Below are 21,089 nucleotides of genomic sequence, written 5' to 3'. Positions count from 1 at the left end.
AATTAGTACTACTTTTAAATGAAGATATTAAATGCTTTGAAGTAATTTGCAGCTTTCTTACTATGTGTGTGTGTGTGTGTATATATATATATATATATATATATATATATATATATATATTTGTCACAAAATATATTCTCCTTTTGGAAAGGCCACCCATCTTACATGGCCACTTTCCCAATGCAGAAGGGGTGGTCGTATAAGAGAAGGACCACTGTACATCAGTGTTAGCCCTTGAAAATGTGCATGTACCTCTATGATTAGGTCTAGAATTGAAAATAATGCTGTGGTTTAAGTTCAAAGTAAAGCAAGGCATTGGATAAAGTTCTAGTCTCATATAGCCATGAAGACGGTTTGCATTGAAATAAGCTTCAATTTGTTGCTGTATATTTCCAGGCATCAGTCAGGTGTCGATGGCCAAATCCAAAACACCACAACACAGTCCTCTTTCGCTCTCCAGAACCAGGAGGTCAAATGAACAAGATAATGTGGATGAATTGTCTTCCACTGGTGCCACAGGAGATAAGTCAAAGTCACCCATATCCAACACATGCTACCATCTACTAAATAAAACTCATTCCACCAATGTAACAAGTCCAGAAATCCCTAAACTATACTCTGTCTCAAAAAGTCCAGACAGTAATATCAGTGCAGTCCCACCTTCAGAGATTTACACGCTTGTCAAATGTGACAAGTCTGCCTCTAGTTATGGTACTACCCTTTCAAAGGTTTCAGATTCTGTTAGAGACGGAGCACAGTATTTAAATTCAGGAAGTATTTCATGTTTTAGTGGTGGTCTTGAAACTTCATCTAACAGTTCAGAAAGCAATATACTCCCGTCTACATCCAAATCAATCAACCCATTCTTAACCAGTAATGTGCAGTCCAGAAATGTGAAAGCTACAGCAAGTTCTACATTTGTGAAAACATCCAGCAGCAGTTCAGGAACTCAAGGCTATAAAGTTCATGTTGATAGCACAAAGGATAATGAAACATTTGTGGGGAGCATGGAATCCAGTAACCAGTCTACCAGCAGACGTTTAAGAACCAGGTCTCCCTCCAAGGATGATCTTCTTCTTATATCTAGGCAGGCTTTGATCAAGGTAAAGCTATATGTGTCTGGAAGTAGTTCGATTCAAATATGCTATGAATAGTGGAATACAAATTTGAGATATACAAAGTGATGGATATTTTCCATCTATAGTAATGGGTCACGGGTCCATCATTTTTACATGTTGGCAATACAATTTTCAGATGGTGATTCACTTATGTATAAAAAATAATTAAGTGTTTATCCTGCTTGCTGCAATCCCAAATATATGAAAGTGTATTTTTAAGGTAGTTTCAGTGATGTAAATAACATTTTTTTAAAAATTGTTTATTGTGCAATAAATCAAATTTTAGAGAAAGAGAGTCTTACGATTGTTTAAAAAGAAAAAAATACAAGGTTATAATGGTTGACTAAGATTGAATAGGAGCCAGATCTGGAAAATATAATTCTTTGTTTCAGCACTTTTCTGGTACTCTAGTCCAGATAAAGAAATGTGGGGGTCAGGTTAAATGGTCTAATACTCATTTTATAATGATATTGTGAGTAATTACCTTTTTAATAATAATATTTGTAGTAATTGCCAATTTTGTAATGATATTAGGAGTAATTACCAATTTTATATGATACTGGGAGTAATTATCAATTTTATAATGATTGGGAATAATTACCAATTTTATAATAATGTTGGGAGTAATTACTAATTTTATAATGATATGTGGAATAATTTCCAATTTTATAATGATATTAGGAGTAATTATTAATTTTATCATGATATTGGGAGTAATCACCAATTTTATAATGATATTGGGAGTAATTAACAATTTTATAATGATATTGGGAGTAATTAACCATTTTATAATGATATTGAGAGTAATTATCAATTTTATAATGATATTGGGAGTAATCACCAATTTTATAATGATATTGGGAGTAATTACCAATTTTATAATGATTGGGAATAATTACCAATTTTATAATGATGTTGGGAGTAATTACCAATTTTATAATAATTTTGGGAGTGATTATCAATTTTATAATGATATTGGGAATAATTACCAATTTTATAATGATATTGGGAGTAAGTATCCATTTTATAATGATATTGGGAGTAATCCACTTTATAATGATATTGGGAGTAATTAACAATTTTATAATGATATTGGGAGTAATTATCAATTTTATAATGAATTTGGGAGTAATCACCAATTTTATGATATTGGGAGTAATTATCCATTTTGTGATGATATTGGGAGTAATTACCAATTTTATAATGACATTGGGAGTAATTAACAATTTTATAATGATATTGGGAGTAATTATCAATTTTATAATGATATTGGGAGTAATTATCAATTCTATAATGATATTGGGAGTAATTATCCATTTTATAATGATATTGGGAGTAATTATCCATTTTATAATGATATTGGGAGTAATTATCAATAAATAGTGTTTTCAAATAAACTACTTTTTTATTTAGAATAACCAGTCTCTGAAGAAGAAAAAAATTAAAATCTTTCCACCAAGATGTATTCTTTTATTATTGATTCAGAGCAAAACAATATTCATTTATTATTTTAAATAAAAGAAAAATATTGGCATCATTTTTGAGAAAAAAGCAACATTTAAAATCCATGTCTATGAAACTAAGTTTTTAATGCACTGAGCACATCTTTCTTTGGGTTCCCTTGCTATTTTTGATCATGCCTATGAGTTGTAAATTGGATCAACCACTGGTTAATGTTAGATACTGTAAATATGTTACTTACATAATATTTTTAACGCTGTTCAAAATGGTCTGTTGAAATGAGTTTACTTGACACTGCCATGACTGCTAACTCTTATGCCTTTTAAGTTCTATAATGTTCTTCCTCCATGACTTGATTTTATACAAATGACATAAGCATAATAGTACAAAGCAGGCTACATTTACTTGTAACAGTGTAACAACACTTCTGTAAGTCAGATATTGAATAGTAGGTGACAATTATGGTCTCACAGAGATACTGGCAGGCTTCAATACAATGGTCGATTGACACATTTCACGTTTGAAATAAAGGGGGCACATCACATTTTTTATGATCACTCGGAGAATGAATTAAAAGAAAACTGAAACTCAAAATTTATTTGACAAGCTTTGTTTTAAAATTTGTATATATTTTTTAGTCTTCTCACAAGTAGTCAGTACTAACGTTTTATTTGATTGATGTCATACATGATATTATCATTTACAGTGTACTGAGAATTTTATTTTTGTTTAACAAAATGTATAACACCTTACTAAGGAGTTGCAAAGTTCATGATATTGATTCAGATTTTCTCGGCACTAACTGCCATTTTCAGTGAGATAGTGATATATCACAGTTATTAATGTTTATTAATTAATGCAAATCGGAACCAATTTTGGTGGCAATCTTTTTAATAATGAAAACCAGTCAGATCCACATGTGCACCCCCCACCTCCCATGTTATAAGTTGTTCCCTGAGTTATCTGGGAATGCTAAAAATAATGGATTTGTGTATGTATATACTGTGAATTCACCATTTTAATAGTAGTAATGCATTACCTGCTGTTATTGCATTGCAATATCTTTTCCTGGTGCTAGTGCCCAGGCCAAGGACATTATTCCCTCCTCCTGGTCCTAGTGCCCAGGCCAAGGACATTATTCCCTCCTCCTGGTGCTAGTGCCCAGGCCAAGGACATTATTTCCTCCTCCTGGTGCTAGTGCCCAGGCCAAGGACATTATTCCATCCTCCAGGTGCTAGTCCCCAGGCCAAGGACATTATTCCCTCCTCTTGGTGCTAGTGTCCAGGCCAAAGACATTATTCCCTCCTCCTGGTGCTAGTGCCCAGGCCAAGGATATTATTCCCTTCTGTTGGTGCTAGTGCCCAGGCCAAGGACATTATTTCCTCCTCCTGGTGCTAGTGCCCAGGCCAAGGACATTATTCCCTCCTCCTGGTGCTAGTGCCCAGGCCAAGGACATTATTTCCTCCTCGTGGTGCTAGTGCCCAGGCCAAGGACATTATTCCCTCCTCCTGGTGCTAGTGCCCAGGCCAAGGACATTATTTTCTCCTCCTGGTGCTAGTGCCCAGGCCAAGGACATTATTCCATCCTCCAGGTGCTAGTCCCCAGGCCAAGGACATTATTCCCTCCTCTTGGTGCTAGTGCCCAGGCCAAAGACATTATTCCCTCCTCCTGGTGCTAGTGCCCAGGCCAAGGACATTATTTCCTCCTCCTGGTGCTAGTGCCCAGGCCAAGGACATTATTCCCTCCTCTTGGTGCTAGTGCCCAGGCCAAGGATATTATTCCCTCCTCTTGGTGCTAGTCCCTAGGCCAAGGACATTATTCCCTCCTCCTGGTGCTAGTCCACAGGCCAAGGACATTATTCCCTCCTCTTGGTGCTAGTCCCAGGCCAAGGACATTACTCCCTCCTCCTGGTGTTAGTCACCAGGCCAAGGACATTATTCCCTCCTCCATTCAGTAGCTGAAGGTCCAGAAGAAAAAACATGATCCCAGTCTGATACCATATTCTATCTCTAAAAATCGCAATATCATGCTTCTTTTCCATGGACTTGAGGCTTTTATACATGTATGTTGAGCACTCGGCACAGCTTCATTTAAGTCATTCTTGACATTTCTACAGTCCTTTGTATCCTTTTTAGTTTTGTAGCTTTTATTTTCTACCAGTTGATTGTGTTTCATCCCTCTATAAGTTAATGGCAGGCAGGGCTCGAAAATTATGATTTTATTTCACTGATTCAGATAAATGAAAATGATGCCAGTTCAGTTACTAATTCAAGATTTATTATTCATTAACATCAACTCAAAACAGTAACTATCTCACCAACAAGACTAAGAAATGAAGTACTCCATGTATTTTCATAATTCTCCAGATACTCAGTGCACAACATCATAGCTTCTCCTTAGTCACACTTCAGCCATTTGTATTCATGTTCCCAGCATTTCTGGTGCTTTCTAAGTCTCTTCTCTTTATCATATTGTGATCAATATCTCTTGTGATCATCTAACGATCATATAATTTCAGCCATTGCAGTGGTGGCCATGCACCTAGCAAATACTTCCACATGTTTATAATTGCCACTGCACAATGCATTGAATATTTATCAACAATGATATAAATATTAAAACACATTGTTTGGCATAATTCTGGATTAATTGAAGGGTTGGTGAAAAGGTTCTTTTCCAATTTTTCAGGACTAGCCCAAGACCTACTGTTATCATCATTAATGAATTCAGTGCTTGTGTGCTAGTTCCTCATGCATGAAGGCTTTTGACAATAATGATGCTAATTTACTTGATGAGTAGTAACACCTGTCCTTTGCACCACAAGCATTTATTGTACCTCGTCAAGTGCAGGAAGTGCTCAGTTAACACCACAAACAGATCATTAAAGGAATGCCAACTCATGATCACTTCTTAACTGTTATAATAGTGACTGGTGATAATTTTTACTGCCCCAACAGATTAGTGACAGCTGGGTTTTTGTAATTTACTGGAAAAATCACTGTCATGGGACAGTGGATTAGCATTAAGTTTGAGCACTTAACTAGTGTCTGGGTAAGTATTCCTAACTATTTTTTGTTCTGGTTCATTGTTGTCTTTTTCAATGAGGTGTCATGGTTTTGGCACATGTTGACAGTGTAGGACAGTATCAATCTTGCATCCACAGCATGTGTATGCATGGATGGTTGCCCCATTTGTCTTTTTTGTGGCCCAAAGAGTTTTGGGACTTGGCAAAATGTTGCTGGACCTGTAGGGCCAGGAAGAAGAAGACCCTATGGCACACTCTGATATAGGGAAGTTGCCAGCTTCATTGTGAAAGGTGTCTGGAGCTGTGAACCACTTATTTCAAACAGGAGAAAGGGATCTCTGAGAGGGATTGGTTCTACGATCAGTGATGTCCCCTCTTCAACACTTCACCCCCTGGTCTATTCAACCCTCCTTATGAATATTTAAATGAAGCTTCCGTCAAGAACCTTACTCTTTAAACAGTCTTCATCCTTTCACTGGTAAAAGTGAGAAGGAATGAAATTCATGTTTTGTCAGTGAAAATTAGTTGTTTACATTTCATTATTTTGTCTGTGGCAAATAGAGTTCCTAACCAAGAATCAACTTCATTATCTCCTGTTGAAATCCGTAGTCTAAGTTATATCTATGCTGGGGATGATCAAGTTTAAAATTCCTTTTCCCAATTAGAGCTGTAAGATTTCTGTCTTTCTAAATCAGAAGAAAAAAAGAAAGGGTTGTAACTGTCATTTTCTTCCAGGATTGTTTGGACTATTAAAAGAGCTTGCAGACAAGATCTCCCTTCCCTGAAAATCAAAGCAAATGAGGTCGGGGCCATTGCTGCATCTTGGATCTGTTTTTAATCATTCTTCGTCAGATAATGTCATGAAAGCCAACTTCTGGTTTTCACACTCTCTTTTCTCAATATTTTATCCTCAATCATTGGTGCACCAGAATGAGATTATTTGTGCTTTGGATTCAGATGTATCTACTCAACACATTGTCAGGCAGTAGAACAGGTGTATCTACCCAGCACGTTGTCAGGCAGTAGAACAGGTGTATCTACCCAGCACGTTGTCAGGCAGTAGAACAGGTGTATCTACCCAGCATGTTGTCAAGCAGTAGAACAGGTGTATCTACCCAGCATGTTGTCAAGCAGTAGAACAGGTGTATCTACCCAGCACATTGTCAAGCAGTAGAACAGGTGTATCTACCCAGCACATTGTCAGGCATTCGAACATCCTGCTTAGAATAATGGCACTTTCACTTGACAGGTCATCATACATCAGCCTCCCACCAGGCAGGCAAAGTAAGCAATGCAACAATAACATAATGCATTGCTGCTTTTCAGATGTAGTTTTGCCTGGGGTAAAACTAATTTTAAATATTTAATACTAACTTGCTATTATTGAATAATTCCCTATTCCCTCCCCACTGACGACTGATGTCCTTCAGTCTCAGTTCAAGATCAAAGAAGGATGATATTGCGATTCAGTTTCAGACTAGGAACATGTTATTGTTACTAAATGAAAGAAGAAGTAATCTCTTTGGAGTGGGGACTAGTACCAGGAAAACATAAAGCAATATAATAATAACAGGCCAGTATTACATAATTAAAGTTAGTTTTAACCTACCCACCACCACCCATGAAAATGCACTGTGATATGGTACCAATCTTTATGAATTTATGGTTGCTTGAATCATGAAATTTAAAGACCTAACAATCAATAATCCCTATGTAGAAACAATAATCCCTCTTCCCAAATCCACAAAACTAAGTTCCAACACAAATGTAATTTTTCTGTCAGTGGTAAAGCCACAAAAAGTGTTTCCTATTAAAATAAATGAATTATCAGTATTTCTATGCTAATTTTAATGTTTTTTTCTCTCTCACTCTTTTAGCCCCCACCATCTCAGCCACTCAGCACTATAACTAACAGTCCCAAGAAAAGCACATCATCTGACATGAAGAAAAGTGACCAGCTTCCTCAGCGTTGTCTCAACTTTAAAAGATCACCCAAGCTGAGAATTCAACGTCGAACCCGAACAGAAAGAAACTGATTTGTAGTTCTACTGTTGTCTAAGATCAGCATCGTTTTTGTTGTATAAACTAATCACTATGTTAGTGGTCATCAACATACTTGGTCCTAAATAGTGTAATTGGTTCAAATATAGAAATTTGCAACCTTAGGGATGTGCATGCAGTGTAAATTACCATTTTTTTCTAAGATACTATGAGCTGTTTTCTTAGCTGTTACCTATTTAGTTGCCAAATTTGGTGTTGTATGTCTGTCTTTGTCTCTATTTCGTTATAACTTTTTGCTCTCTCTCTCTCTCTTTCTTGCTCTCTCTCTCTACTCATTCTCTCTCTCTCTCTCTTTTTGCAAACAGGTTTTCTTGCAAATACAGAAGTATTTCAGGTCAGTAGCAGTTTCAGAAATAGATATGTTTATATGTTTAGTATGCTTTGTGTTTCAGTTTTTGTACATTGCTTCAGTTTTTGTACAAAACATTTTATGATTCAGTTCTGCATTCAGGCACTTTACCAGAGATTCTTATGTGTAATCATGAACATTCTTGTAAACAAATTGCATAAAAGGAAAGAAAAAAGAATATAGGTGTTTTTTGTTGTTTTACCTGCGTAAGTATAGTGAGATATAGTAGTCACTTTTCTGGTGACAGCATTGTTGTTGTCAACAGCATATTGTCGTCATCAGCTACATTTAAGTATTTCACAGTGACGTATCTTCTACATTGTAAGGTCAGACTCTTCAATAAGATCCCAATAGGTCTACATCATAAGGTCAGACTCTTCAGTAAGATCCCAATAGGTCTAAAGTGTACGCTGTGATATTCCACGAGTTACATTTTTGCTTGTCCCACCATGATATTCAATGAGTTCCTTTTTTGCTTGTCTCACCATGGTATTCGATAAGTTCCTTTCTTGCTTGTCTCGCCATGATATTTGATCAGTTCCTTTCTTGCTTGTCTCACCATGATATTCAATTAGTTCCTTTCTTGCTTGTCTCACCATGGTATTTGATGAGTTCCTTTCTTGCTTGTCTGACCATGATATTTGATTAGTTCCTTTCTTGCTTGTCTCACCATGGTATTTGATGAATTTCCTTTCTTGCTTGTCTGACCATGATATTTGATTAGTTCCTTTCTTGCTTGTCTCACCATGGTATTTGATGAGTTTCTTTCTTGCTTGTCTCACCATGGTATTTGATGAGTTCCTTTCTTGCTTGTCTCACCATGATATTTGATTAGTTCCTTTCTTGCTTGTCTCACCATGGTATTTGATGAGTTTCTTTCTTGCTTGTCTCACCATGGTATTTGATGAGTTCCTTTCTTGCTTGTCTCACCATGATATTCGATTAGTTCCTTTCTTGCTTGTCTCACCATGGTATTTGATGAGTTCCTTTCTTGCTTGTCTCACCATGATATTCAAGGAGTTCCTTTCTCGCTTGTTTCACCATGATATTTGAGGAGTTCCTTTCTTGCTTGTCTCACCAGCATATGCATCATGGTGAACAATGTTACAATTTTGCATTAAAGTGTTTAAGTCATATCTATTGCATCAATGGTTGCATTTGACTGGTACTTTAGGATAATGTTTCTTTAGTATAAAGTTTATAAACTGACGTGCTGCAAGTTCTGTCTTGTTTGCCTCACCTGGTATTCTAGGAGTTCCTGTCTTGTTCGTCTCACCTGATATGCTAGTTCCTGTCTTGCTTGTCTCACCGGATGTGCTAGGAGTTTTGTCTTGTCTCACCTGATGTGCTAGGAGTTCCTGTCTTGCTTGTCTCACCTGATGTGCAAGTTTCCTTTCTTGTCTCACCTGATATGCAAGGAGTTCCTGTCTTGCTTGTTCACTCGCTTAGGCCTTCAGCAGAAAGCTTGCTTCATCATCATGAACAGTGTTGAAGTTTTGTGTTAGTCACGCATCTTTTAGATTTCTTGTGAATTTAACTGTAACATTGATATAATATTATATTACTGATTTTTGTGTTTTAAGTTTGATAGCTGATGTTTTGTCTGTCTCTCCTGCTCAAGTTAAAAGAATGTTTCATTGTTGTAAATAATGTTATGTTAACAGTTTTCGATAATCCCATCGTCAACACTAGTTGATATATCCACCAGCAAATTTAGGATATTATTATGTGTCTAAAGTTTATACACTGATACGAGAGGGGTTCTTGGATTGCTTGTTTAAGCATTATGGCCAACAATGTTAAGATTTCATGCATTTTATGGAAAACATATCCAGGGATTGTATTAACAAACATTCAGATGTAGGTGAGACACCAAGTTACACAGAACACTTGGTTATAATTGTATGGTCAGTCAAATGCTTTTCTTAAATGTTGGTGTATTGGTTGTTTTGTGTAAACCATCAAATTCTTGAAGGATTCATTTGTTTCATTAAATGGACTTGAAATTTGTTTTAAAAAATATTTTTCCTACGTACATTTTAAAAGAAAAAGTAACATTTTCTTACTACATATGTTGCATTTGTTGCCTCATAAAATGCATTGTAATGAATCTTGTGCAAATAATGTAAATTGTAATTAAAAGGCACCCTGTCAGCTCCCTTTTGATGAGGTCCATGAACTTGTACGTTGACTCAGTTTTGGGGTCCCCATCACATGTGATAGAGTTGTATTGTGTTCCCATACCAGTCTGGTCCAGTCCACTTTTAGATTGAGGGGGCCTAAACACACAGTTTCAATTAAAAATATGCCCTTTTCCTTGCTTTATACATATTTGACAAGTTTATGAGACAACTAAACTTTATTGTTTCTTTTAAAATACACTGCCAGTCTAGCAGGATATCAAATGAATATTTGTATACTAATTTTCTGTCCAGATGTTCAGATATTGGTTTCAGGTTATTACATTTCTTTAATGAAATGAATGTCTCATCAGATTAGGTTGAATATGATTAGACATTTATTTCATTAAAGAAACTGCACTGCAAGTTCAACTGACTTTGGGATATCCCAGGTTCCATTGCTCCATTGTTGGATTATGACTCAATAAGGGAAAATACATATGCATGAATATGGTACAAATATAGCAATTTGTTACTAAGCTATGCAATATGGGCTGCCTGTTATGTGAAGTATTCTTCAAACTTTGGCCTCCAGTTTTTCTGTTGACTCCATCAGAACGTAACTACAGCACTCATTGTGATTGTTAAGTCAGTAAGACTTGGTCGCCATCTTCCACCCTATCATACATATCAAGGTTAATGATTAGTGATCTTTGCACATCATTCATTATCTTAGCTGTATGTTGACTAACAATTCCTTGTTATACTTTTTTCAAAAAGAACAAGTCTGTACTGGATGTACTGTTGGAGATTTAGTTACTGTTTGATGTTCAGTGCTGTTTCAAACCATTACGATGGACATACAATTGATTGACTATGGTTAACAGCCTGGTTACGGTTAATTACTTGCCAGTGTTGAAAAAGAAACAAAAAACATTTCAAACATGAACCAAAGAAAAACAATATGGATTTTCTTCTTTATATCTTAACAAAAAGGGATGTATAATGAAACTCTAGTAACAAAAAGGGATGTATAATGACACTCAGTAACAAAAAGGGATGTATAATGGCACTCTAGTAACAAAAAGGGATGTATAATGACACTCTAGTAACAAAAAGGGATGTATAATGACACTCTAGTACAGTGTTATTTTTACTTAAATTTTATTCTGCTATTTTGTGAGGTTCTAACAATGACCAGATTAGTGCCCTCCTTTTTTCCATATTGGCCCCTCATTTTTTTTTCTCTCAGCCTAATGGGGGGAAGAGTACCCAATTTTACAAAATCCGACATGTAATCTACCGATATTAGTTAACAGGAACTCACAAGATAACCTCCAGTTTTGTGACACCTATCAATATAACAACCCAGTATTTGTATGTGACATAACCCATTGATGTACAAATTAGGGTGGTAATAGAATGCAAGGTGTTTCAATTTGAACATGTACACTTTTTTATGTAATGTTCAAAATCCTCAAAAAGAGGTCATAGTGACCCTTTTTTAATATGAATTGTTTTCGTTCAGAGATGCAGTCATAGTGCAATTCTTAGGTTAAAAGGCGTCATAATTTGAGCACCGACTGTCTTTAAAGTAGTGGTCAAAATCCTGGAAATCTGTGATATCTTTTAATTAGAAGATGTATTCCTAGTGTAATTTTGATACAAGAAAAGTGACACATTGTTCTTGTGCAATTCATACCCATCCAACCCCAAGATACATAACAAGGTCAAATTTAATGTTGACAGATGTAGTGGTCTAAAAAAATGCAGCTCTAACCGAGATGAACACTTTTATAGCAATTTTGAAACAAGTTCTGAAATGTAAGTACAGCAGCCCAATATTTGGTTTGAAATGTACCCATCCGAAGTTACACTCTTGGTAGAAGTTTCATTACAATAAAGTTACATGTTTGCATTATACCATCAATACAAATTTTAAGCAATTGTTAATAAATTCTGAGCAGCAGGGAAGTTCTACAGACCAGACTGTTCCGCCAAAATAAAGCCTCCTACGCGAACTTTCTCCGTAGAAGCCTCAGATTTCAAAAATAAGCCTTCCCACGAAAAATAATTTGCGTAAATTCGTCACCGAGTGCAATTTTTGTGAGCAAAATCAATGATTCTGGACAAGTAAAAAACGAAGATTTTAGCGGGGGGGGAAATTTATTCTGGTGTCGTGGACGTTTGTCAAGATTTGGCTGCTAATCCTAATTTTACCTCGCATTAAAACAATATAGTTGAAAATAATATGAGTCCGAAAGCTAGTACAGTTGGAGAGCCTCATTCTGCCAGATTAGCGCGAGAGCAATTAGCGGCACTAAAGAAGCTTATCCCGACAAAACAATTATTCAAGAGAAATGTTCGTGGTTACGAAGATGTACAACATGGAATTGCCGAGGTATCGTCGAAATGGTTGAAGCCAGTTACCGGAACAATCGAGCAAGTTGTATTTGGCGACGAAAGAGATCCGGATACTAAGAAAAAGGGAATTTTTCCCATGTTGAAAGGTATTGAGGAACAATCACGAACATTACCCGAGCGATTAGCAATAGCAGCAGCAGCACAAGGGCGACAACCTGCAATTGCTTATAAAATAGGTAGTAAGGGAAAAACCGTAGTAGGAAAACCGGGAGTAAAAAAAGGGAAGTTTAATATCGAGAATTTAAGAGAAAATTTCACCGATGAGGGATGGGAAATAATATCACGACCGCTCTCGACACTGTATACCATAGATCGAATTGGTCAATTTGCGGAAGATATGTTTAGTGTTCGAAATGAATATTTGACTGAAATAGGAAAGGGAAAATATAAAACCCGTAATAGTTGGTATGGTATGTTATATAAAGTTTATGCGGAAAAAACACAGGCGAGTGAAAGGGATCCATTTTTTAGAAGATTTTTAGAAGCAGCAGACGATAGATATAATTATAATAAGCAACTAGCGGAAGATATAAAACAGCAAGCAAAAGAAAGAAAACAACAGGAGAAGGAAGAAAAAGCTAAAACACGAAGAAGAAAAGTAATACCACAGGAAGATATTCAACCACAGGAAGAAGATATTCAACCACAGGAATTAGGAGCTAGACCAAAAGAAAAAATTACACCTCAGAAAAAAGAGAGAAAATCAAAAAAGAAAAAAGATCAGAGTGATCAGGAACCAGTAACTCAACCAAGCGAATATAAACCATCTGTGTACAACGGCTCATTAATAATTGATCCTAAATTACCCGCAGATAATTATTTGAACAAAGAATATATGAATTTAATCGATGACGATGTTAAAAAAATGGTAGTTGCTGCGGATGATTCTCCGGAAAGTAAAAATTTATTTTTGAAAAAAAATATTGCTGATAAAGTCGGAGAAATTGATTGGCAGGCGATAATTTATTTTGGTAGTTTAGGAAAACCGATAGTTTACAATGATGAAAATTTTATAAATTTTTTATTGAAGGTTGATCAATACAAATCAAAAAAAGCGGCAGCGGAAAAAAGTCCACCATCTACGAGAGAAATAGCGACAGAGACAAAAAGTCCACCATCTACTAGAGATGTTTATACGTTAGTCAGGCCCATCACCCGCCCCCCTCCAGAACCACCACTCCCCGTTGACCCCAAACTGACAAACTGGAAGGGTCCCGTACTTTCCCCCAAATTAAGATGGGGTATCGTGCGCGAGAGGTCCCCTTCACCTCCACCAGACATATATTCACCAATGTCGTCTGATTCGCCAGGGCCATCGTCATCAGAATCAGAACCAAAGACAGGAAGCGGATATACCATTTGCCCTGACAGTGTTGTCAACGATGTATCTCGCCTCGAGGTATTAATCGGAGGAAAACGAGCCGGAAATAACTCTCGCGAAGTAATCAACGAGGCTTCAGATATTTGTCAGCGGTTATTCCGCGGTGGCATCATTAATTCTCACATTTACAAGGAACTTGTCGATGAACTCATCGATTAAAACAACATAATTGAAATAACATGATTGTTCACAAACATCAGCGCAGACCCAAACAGGTCCGCATAGTAAACTCTAGATTGCCCGTGTACAAATATATACACGGCAATGGATTCGGCGATATCATTGGAAGTCTCGTTACGCGAATAATACCTAAAATCGGACCCGTGGTCAAACAGTTCGGGTTAAAAGCAATAGGAAAGATCGGCGAGACTGCCATTTCTGGTATCGGTAATTTGGCCAGTAAAGGCTTCAATGCTGTCAAAAGTAAAATATTAAATTTAATGCGCAAAAAACAACCCGTCAAATTACCTAGCACCAGAGAAATGCCACCCGAAATCAGCAAAGCCATAAACGACGCGGCAAATAAAAAAATAAACGATCTAGCGCAGGAAGTTGCTAAGACAAATTTAGCGCAGGAAGTTGCTAAGACAAATCTCGCAAATGAAGTTGCTAATACAAGTTTTATTTCAGGCAGTGGTCTTCGTTTTAGATGATATTCTTAATAATAAATGTTCGCACAAGTGTCAAATGAAGTGTTCGACATGGACGAGCCCGTAGGTAGGGACACATCAGTACGAGATTTCCAGTATTTCTCGTACGATGCAGTTGAACCAAATACATCTAATCGCTTGGAAATTCAAGTTCACGATACAACAAGATATTTTCTTCCATCTGAGGCATATATCGAAGTTACCGGGGAAGTTGTTAAAGCGGATAATACCGCCTATGCAGCAGATTTTAGAGTCGGATTTGTTAACAACGGTATTATGGCGTTATTCAAGAGCGCAACTTACATGATTGATGGAAGAGAGATTGAGTCAATTACCAATGATGTTGACTTAGCAACGACGATAATAGGCCTAGCTAGATACTCGGATGATTTTACTAGATCAGCTGGTCCCGGCATGATGTTTGCCAAAGATAATTCTGATCGTCCCGATAGTAGGCCGCTTGACATCAGAACGCCCACCGATCGCGCCAATCCAGGCGTCCCCCTTGGAAATGTCCAAGATCTCCCTGTTGGCACTAATAATGATTATAATCTCGGATTTGCCACGCGAAAATCTATGCTGCAAGGAGCTCGCAGAAGATTTTCTTGTGCTATTCCGTTATCCCATATATTCGGATTTTGCAGGCATTTCAGAAAAATTATCTACGGAGCGAAACATACCATAACACTTATCAGAAAAGGAAATGGCGATGATGCTATCTGGCGAGAAGGTAATATCGATTACGCTACTAACGTGATAAATGCTCTCGATGCGGGAAATGCCGGCCAGGTAAAATTACTCAAATTTGCCTTGTGGATGCCAGCGATAACTCCATCAATAATCGAAGAAGAAAAATTATTGTCATTTATGAACCAAGGCGGTAAATCTGTCATGTCATGGCTAACAACAACAACAGATTCCATAACTACCGATATTGATGGTGATTTTACTTGGCGTATTGCATCGCAGCAAGGTACCTCTGCACCTAGGCATATCTTTATCGCTTTTTTGCACACGCGAAGATATCATCAATTATACAGCCATATGATATTCGATAGTATCAACGCAACAAACGTGTCACTGAGAGTAAATGGCCAACAAGAACCATCAGAGGAAATATCAATTAATTTTGAAAATTATTCGACAGCTCGCGCGTATTATCGATTGCTAAGTTTTATGGGTCGCGATCAAAATATCGATACCGGATTGCAAATATCACAGCTAGATTTTAATACTCGCTATCCTATCTATTACTTTTCCCTGGAGCATCTCGATTTGGTAAAACAATCTGTTGTTGATATCCATTTCAAAGCCAGAATTCGCACAGGAAATAATTTATATAGAGCAGTTGCGGTGATCCTCAGCGATAGAACAATGATCCTGGAAGGCATCAGCGGCAGAATGAGAATTATTGACGCTCCTGTCGAGAACATGTGACAAATTCCAAATTTAGATTAAGCGATTATTAATATGCCATACGAACACGTCAGTGTAACTCTGACCCCGGGTCAGATAAAAAAGCTCCAATCAGCGATATCAAAGCGATGCGGTTTGAAATTAACCCTGAAAAACGATCAAATTCATGGTGGACCTAACAAACTATCGCTAACTAAAGGTCAACGTGAACGATTTTCCAAGGCCAAATCAGTAAATTCCGGTGTTCATGTGAGCCTTTCCATAGGCGCCATCAGAGACATGGTCAAAACAGGCGGATTTCTTCCTCTATTGGGGCTAGTGAAAATGGCTCTTCCGGCGATTGGAAAGGCATTCGGATTAGGCGCGCTCGGAGGGATAGGTTCCCAATTAGGTTCCGCATTAACAAGTAAAATTACCGGAGGGAGATACGGTAAAAAAAAGGGAAACGGCCTTTATCTAAGACGACCCCCGTACGGATCCGGCCTAAGATTAGCACGGCCTATTCAAATTTAGATCTACTTAGCGAAGCAAAGAATAAAAAAATAAAATTTTTCAGAGGCGTATTTATGCGGGATCAACTACCAGAAAAACCAAACCCTACCGAGACAGGAATAATAAATCTCGATAAAAATACCGGCCCTGGAACACACTGGGTCGCCTACGCGATTAATCCTCGCGAAGTTATTTACTTTGACTCGTATGGATTAGCGCCACCAAATGAATTTATCAACTACGTGTCTTCGTTGAATATTCCGATTTGGTATTCGACACTTCCAACGCAGACATTAGCGGATCCACCGATATGCGGCCCGGAGTCAATTAATGTTCTTGACGCAATTTCAAAATCATCCGGCCCTTATAACAAAATTGTATTTGAATATACCGTAGATAAATATCATGGTTGACATTTACGGTAGATCGCTCTTTAGGAAGTAAAAAACAGAAACAGGCGACATCGATACATCAAAATTTGCAACCAAGAGTGATATTAACAATCTCCTATCGCTGTCAGAAGTAGATCCTGGCGAAGTTGCTGTTTTTCAAAATACCGAGGGAAGATTACACACCAGCAACGTGAAAATAACTGATATAATCAAGCGAGAGGAATATAATGATCATATCAGTCAGTTTACTCGTCAATCAGAATTAGTGTTGAAATCTATAGCTGATATTACCGATATTATCGCGGAGTTCCCCCCGAAGACTGATCTCGTGGATATAAAACAAAAAAATAGTGAGTTATCAGCGGCGATGCTTCTAAAGTCCGATAAGGCAACAACCGATGATTTCCAGGACAGAGTGACAAAAAGATTTAGCAAGCTAAATAATGATCTTAAAAAACTCGAGGAGGTATCAAAAAATCTCAGTAAAAAACTCGACGAGGATATAAAAAAGTTCATCGATACCTCCTCAACTACACACAGCGATCTCATCGAGAGAGTAAAATCCATCAACGAGGAAATTACTAATATTCTTGCCGAAATTAACGAAGTAAATATCTCGTTGGGTCAGAGAACAACAATCGACGATCTCAACAAAAAAATCAGCGAGGAAATTAATAAACTCAGCGATGTTGTTGTTCCCGAATTTACCAAGGGGGTTAACGCGATACGTGAATCGATAGATGAGAAAACGAAAAAAATCAACGATGAAATTAACGTGGTACGTGAATTAGCGCGTCAAAAGTTAGATACATCAGCGTATGACGGAGAAATTCGAGATTTAAACGCGAAACTTCTCATCGCAACTACAAAAATTGACAAAAAGGTCGATATAACATCACACGACGATCTCAGAGAAATTGTGAGAGAAATACACGTGGATGTTTCAACGATGCGAAGTTTGAACAATAAACTTCTCGACGCAGCCACAAAAATTGATGATTTAAAAGAAACAATAGTTAGGGAACATATTGGATTATTAAAAAATATTAGTTTTCCACCAGAGGTAAGAACAAGTAATCTTACTTGTTCAATACCGTTTGTGGTGTCCGGTCTGGGGAATAACATATGGAAACCCGAGGAAAATTTATTCGGCTTCTCTGCGCCAATTACTGGGTTATATCGAATATATATTCTCTCAAGGATAAAATTTAAGATAACAATAAAAATACATAAATGGTACCATACCTTCGATGAATCTTCCGGATGTTTAAATATTTTACTAACTAAAAATATCAACGAAATATTTACGTTAGAACCACCAGATAGATCCGTGACAGGGCCGATCAATTATTTTACAATTTTCGAATATGTTTACCAAATACCCGCAATTGATTGGATAAACTAACTAATAAATGACAGCATCGGACTACCGATACAATCAGGCGCGTTCATGGCAGGATTCGCTAAAAAAACTCCTCGACGAGTATCAGATAAAAATAAAGAAATACCAGCGTAGATTAGTTACCATCGATGTTGCTGTGTACGCGGTATCCGCGGTAGTCGCTGGTGCTGGAATAATTTTATCCGCGGTAACAACGATAGTGCCGATCGTAGCAACGATAATAATCTCGTCAACAACGACAATCGCTGGTGTTCTCAATATCATAGCGAAAAAGATATCCTCGTGCACGAGTGAAAAGTTATCATTGTACAAGAATAAACTATCCAAGGTCAATGACGCGTATTCGAAATTATCATCGCTTCTTTCCGAGAGTCTCAATGATGGTGTTATCTCCGATCCAGAATTTTCGGCAATGATCAGTATTTACTCGGAGATTGAACAAATGAATATTAATAATGTCCGAACTAGCCCAGATCGTGACAAACACGACACCGCCGACAACAACACTAATATCGTTAAGCTCCACCAAACCTGAATTTAGCATTAATTTTCCAACACCAATCAGCGTCAAAGAAATTGCATTAACGCAGCTGCGTGTCTATAACAGCTGGCCCAATGTTAGATCGAAATCATTCGGCAGATTATTATCAAACAATTCACTTGTTTTTGCCAACAAAAACAAACCCGATGGAACACCTGATTGGATCGTCGTTGGTATACCAACAGGCAGTTATGAAATTGAGCAACTAGGTAAGGAATTTACCAGTAGAATATCAAATATAACCGGCGATGCTACTCCGGGAATAAAGATATCTGCGCACGATCCAACACTGTCATCGATGATAGAAGTGAAATCACCGTACATGGTAGATATTTACCAATCATCGATTAGGACCATATTAGGTTGGCCTGAAATCGCACCTCTGGCAAAACCAGAAAAATCTGATTTTATTATTCCAGGTTGGTACGAGGAAGCTCCTCCAGAGCAACCGGAGCCAAAAAAATCAGATTTTACCACCGACGAAGGATGGTACGGAGATATCAAACACAAGCCTCTAATCCACACTGCCATCAGCTTCGTGAACATCCACAAATTTAACATGTTAATGTTCGCTTTTACTTTTAGGGACGAAAAAATTCTCTCGTGGTTGGTTCTTCCCAAAATTCCCCCCGGTGTGAAAATCTTCGACGCTACCCACATTAACAGGAAAATATTCCCCATAGAAGGCATCTCGATAAGAAGAACCATCAACGAATTTAATCAAGAACATAAATTACATTTAAATTTATTGCGGGAATCCTTTCATGAATGCATCTTAAATAAATCAGGCTCATGTAGCGAAATTATCGGACGCGTGAAAATTTTAAATCAACTCGCGAATGATGTTGAATATTATCATGGTATGTTTATTCAGGCGATAGTCGACGATATATCAATTGCCGATTATGTTCTTCCTATTAGCAAATTCGAGTTGATCAGAAATTCAGGAGAAAAACAAAAATTCATGAGAGTATTTGGTTTAACCGAGGAAACGCTACCAAATTTCAAATTTCCCGATTATGATGTTGATAAAATGAGAAAATCTGTTACTGATACCATCGATGATTTATTTCCGAAGTTACATGCCGCGTGGACTAAAAAATACAATCAGAATCGATTCTCAAACACAATAACGATCCCGCCGGGCAGGGGCGGCATATCTCGCCAGGTATCGTTAACATAACGGAAGTTATCGCGATTTATCTTCACGCAGATGTTGTCGAGGGCAGCTACAATGTTGATTCGTCAGAGTCAAATCAAGCACAGCAGGGATTCATCTTGTATTCGTTTTCACCTAGCGCTTCTCCTGGTTATTTGATAATAAAAGAACCAGTAAATCCGTTTTACCTGCGATGCCACAATCGATTATTGTCGAGGATAAATTTCAAACTAACGGATCAGAAAGGAAATTTGCTTGATATACGCGGGGAAACGATAAGTATCAATCTGCTGGTAAAATCGTGAGAATCGCAGATTTTTTGAATCTGTACACCAGGGAAAAATGGGCCAAAAAAATAAATAAAAACCGGGGAAATTTTCAAAATTGGAAGATTTTTTTAATTTTTGTTTTTTTTTTGTTTGCGGAAATCTTCAGGAAAATTCAAGGATCAGAAATTTCCTTGGTCTTGCTCTCATCGACAAGTTTTTTCAGTTGTCTGACACGCGAGCTTGTAATTTTTTTTGATTCATATGCATCCGATAAAATCAACCTAGCTTTTTCTACCAGCGTCGATAATTTAACAAAATCCTCGATTTGATCATCGCTGACTGTCGCAAGTGATTGATACATGGCAATTTGGATCTTTTTTATTAATTTGTACTCTGACGGCAGCGTGTATTTATATTCGAGTTTTCCCTGAACAATCGTCTCGAATTCGGATCGGATTTTATTCGCGTCCAACTCCGAGGGAAGATTTATTTTTTTCTTTCTCAGATCATCGATGGCTTCGATGATGTTATTTATATTTTCTTCGTCCATTATATAATTTTTGTAATATTCAATTAATTTTCTTCGGATATTATCGGAATATAGTAAAACTCGATCCATTCGCCAAATTCATAGGAAAATGCTGCGTTGATTATTTTTTCTGCCGCGCGTTGCACCGATGCTTGATTAATACCAAAATACCTTGCGGCGGCGTTCATCGACGTGAATACAATTTCTTCATTTGTTTCTCGATTTAATGATTTTACCGCCTTAGCTGATCGATATCCGCCATTAAATTTACAATTTACACTTTGAGTTACAGCCCGGAGA

At 37.3% G+C, this 21,089-nt stretch overlaps 1 protein-coding gene across 3 annotated transcripts in view; it reads left to right on the top strand.

Moving 5' to 3' along the window:
* LOC149784949 (uncharacterized) overlaps positions 1-8,192 on the top strand; it is a 108,937-nt gene extending 100,745 nt beyond the window's left edge. For all 3 annotated transcript variants that reach the window (XM_089978599.1, XM_089978600.1, XM_089978598.1), the window contains 2 exons: positions 397-1,103; positions 7,482-8,192. In XM_089978599.1, coding sequence (XP_089834725.1) covers positions 397-1,103; positions 7,482-7,640 — 866 coding nt within the window. In that variant the 3' untranslated portion in view covers positions 7,641-8,192. The remainder of the gene's footprint in view (positions 1-396; positions 1,104-7,481) is intronic.
* Positions 8,193-21,089: the final 12,897 nt, after the last annotated feature.

This window comes from Sinohyriopsis cumingii, chromosome 13, assembly GCF_028554795.1.
Source record: "Sinohyriopsis cumingii isolate HCF-2022 chromosome 13, ASM2855479v2, whole genome shotgun sequence".
NCBI lineage: Eukaryota > Metazoa > Mollusca > Bivalvia > Unionida > Unionidae > Sinohyriopsis > Sinohyriopsis cumingii.
This window is presented reverse-complemented; position numbering and strand designations above follow the sequence as displayed.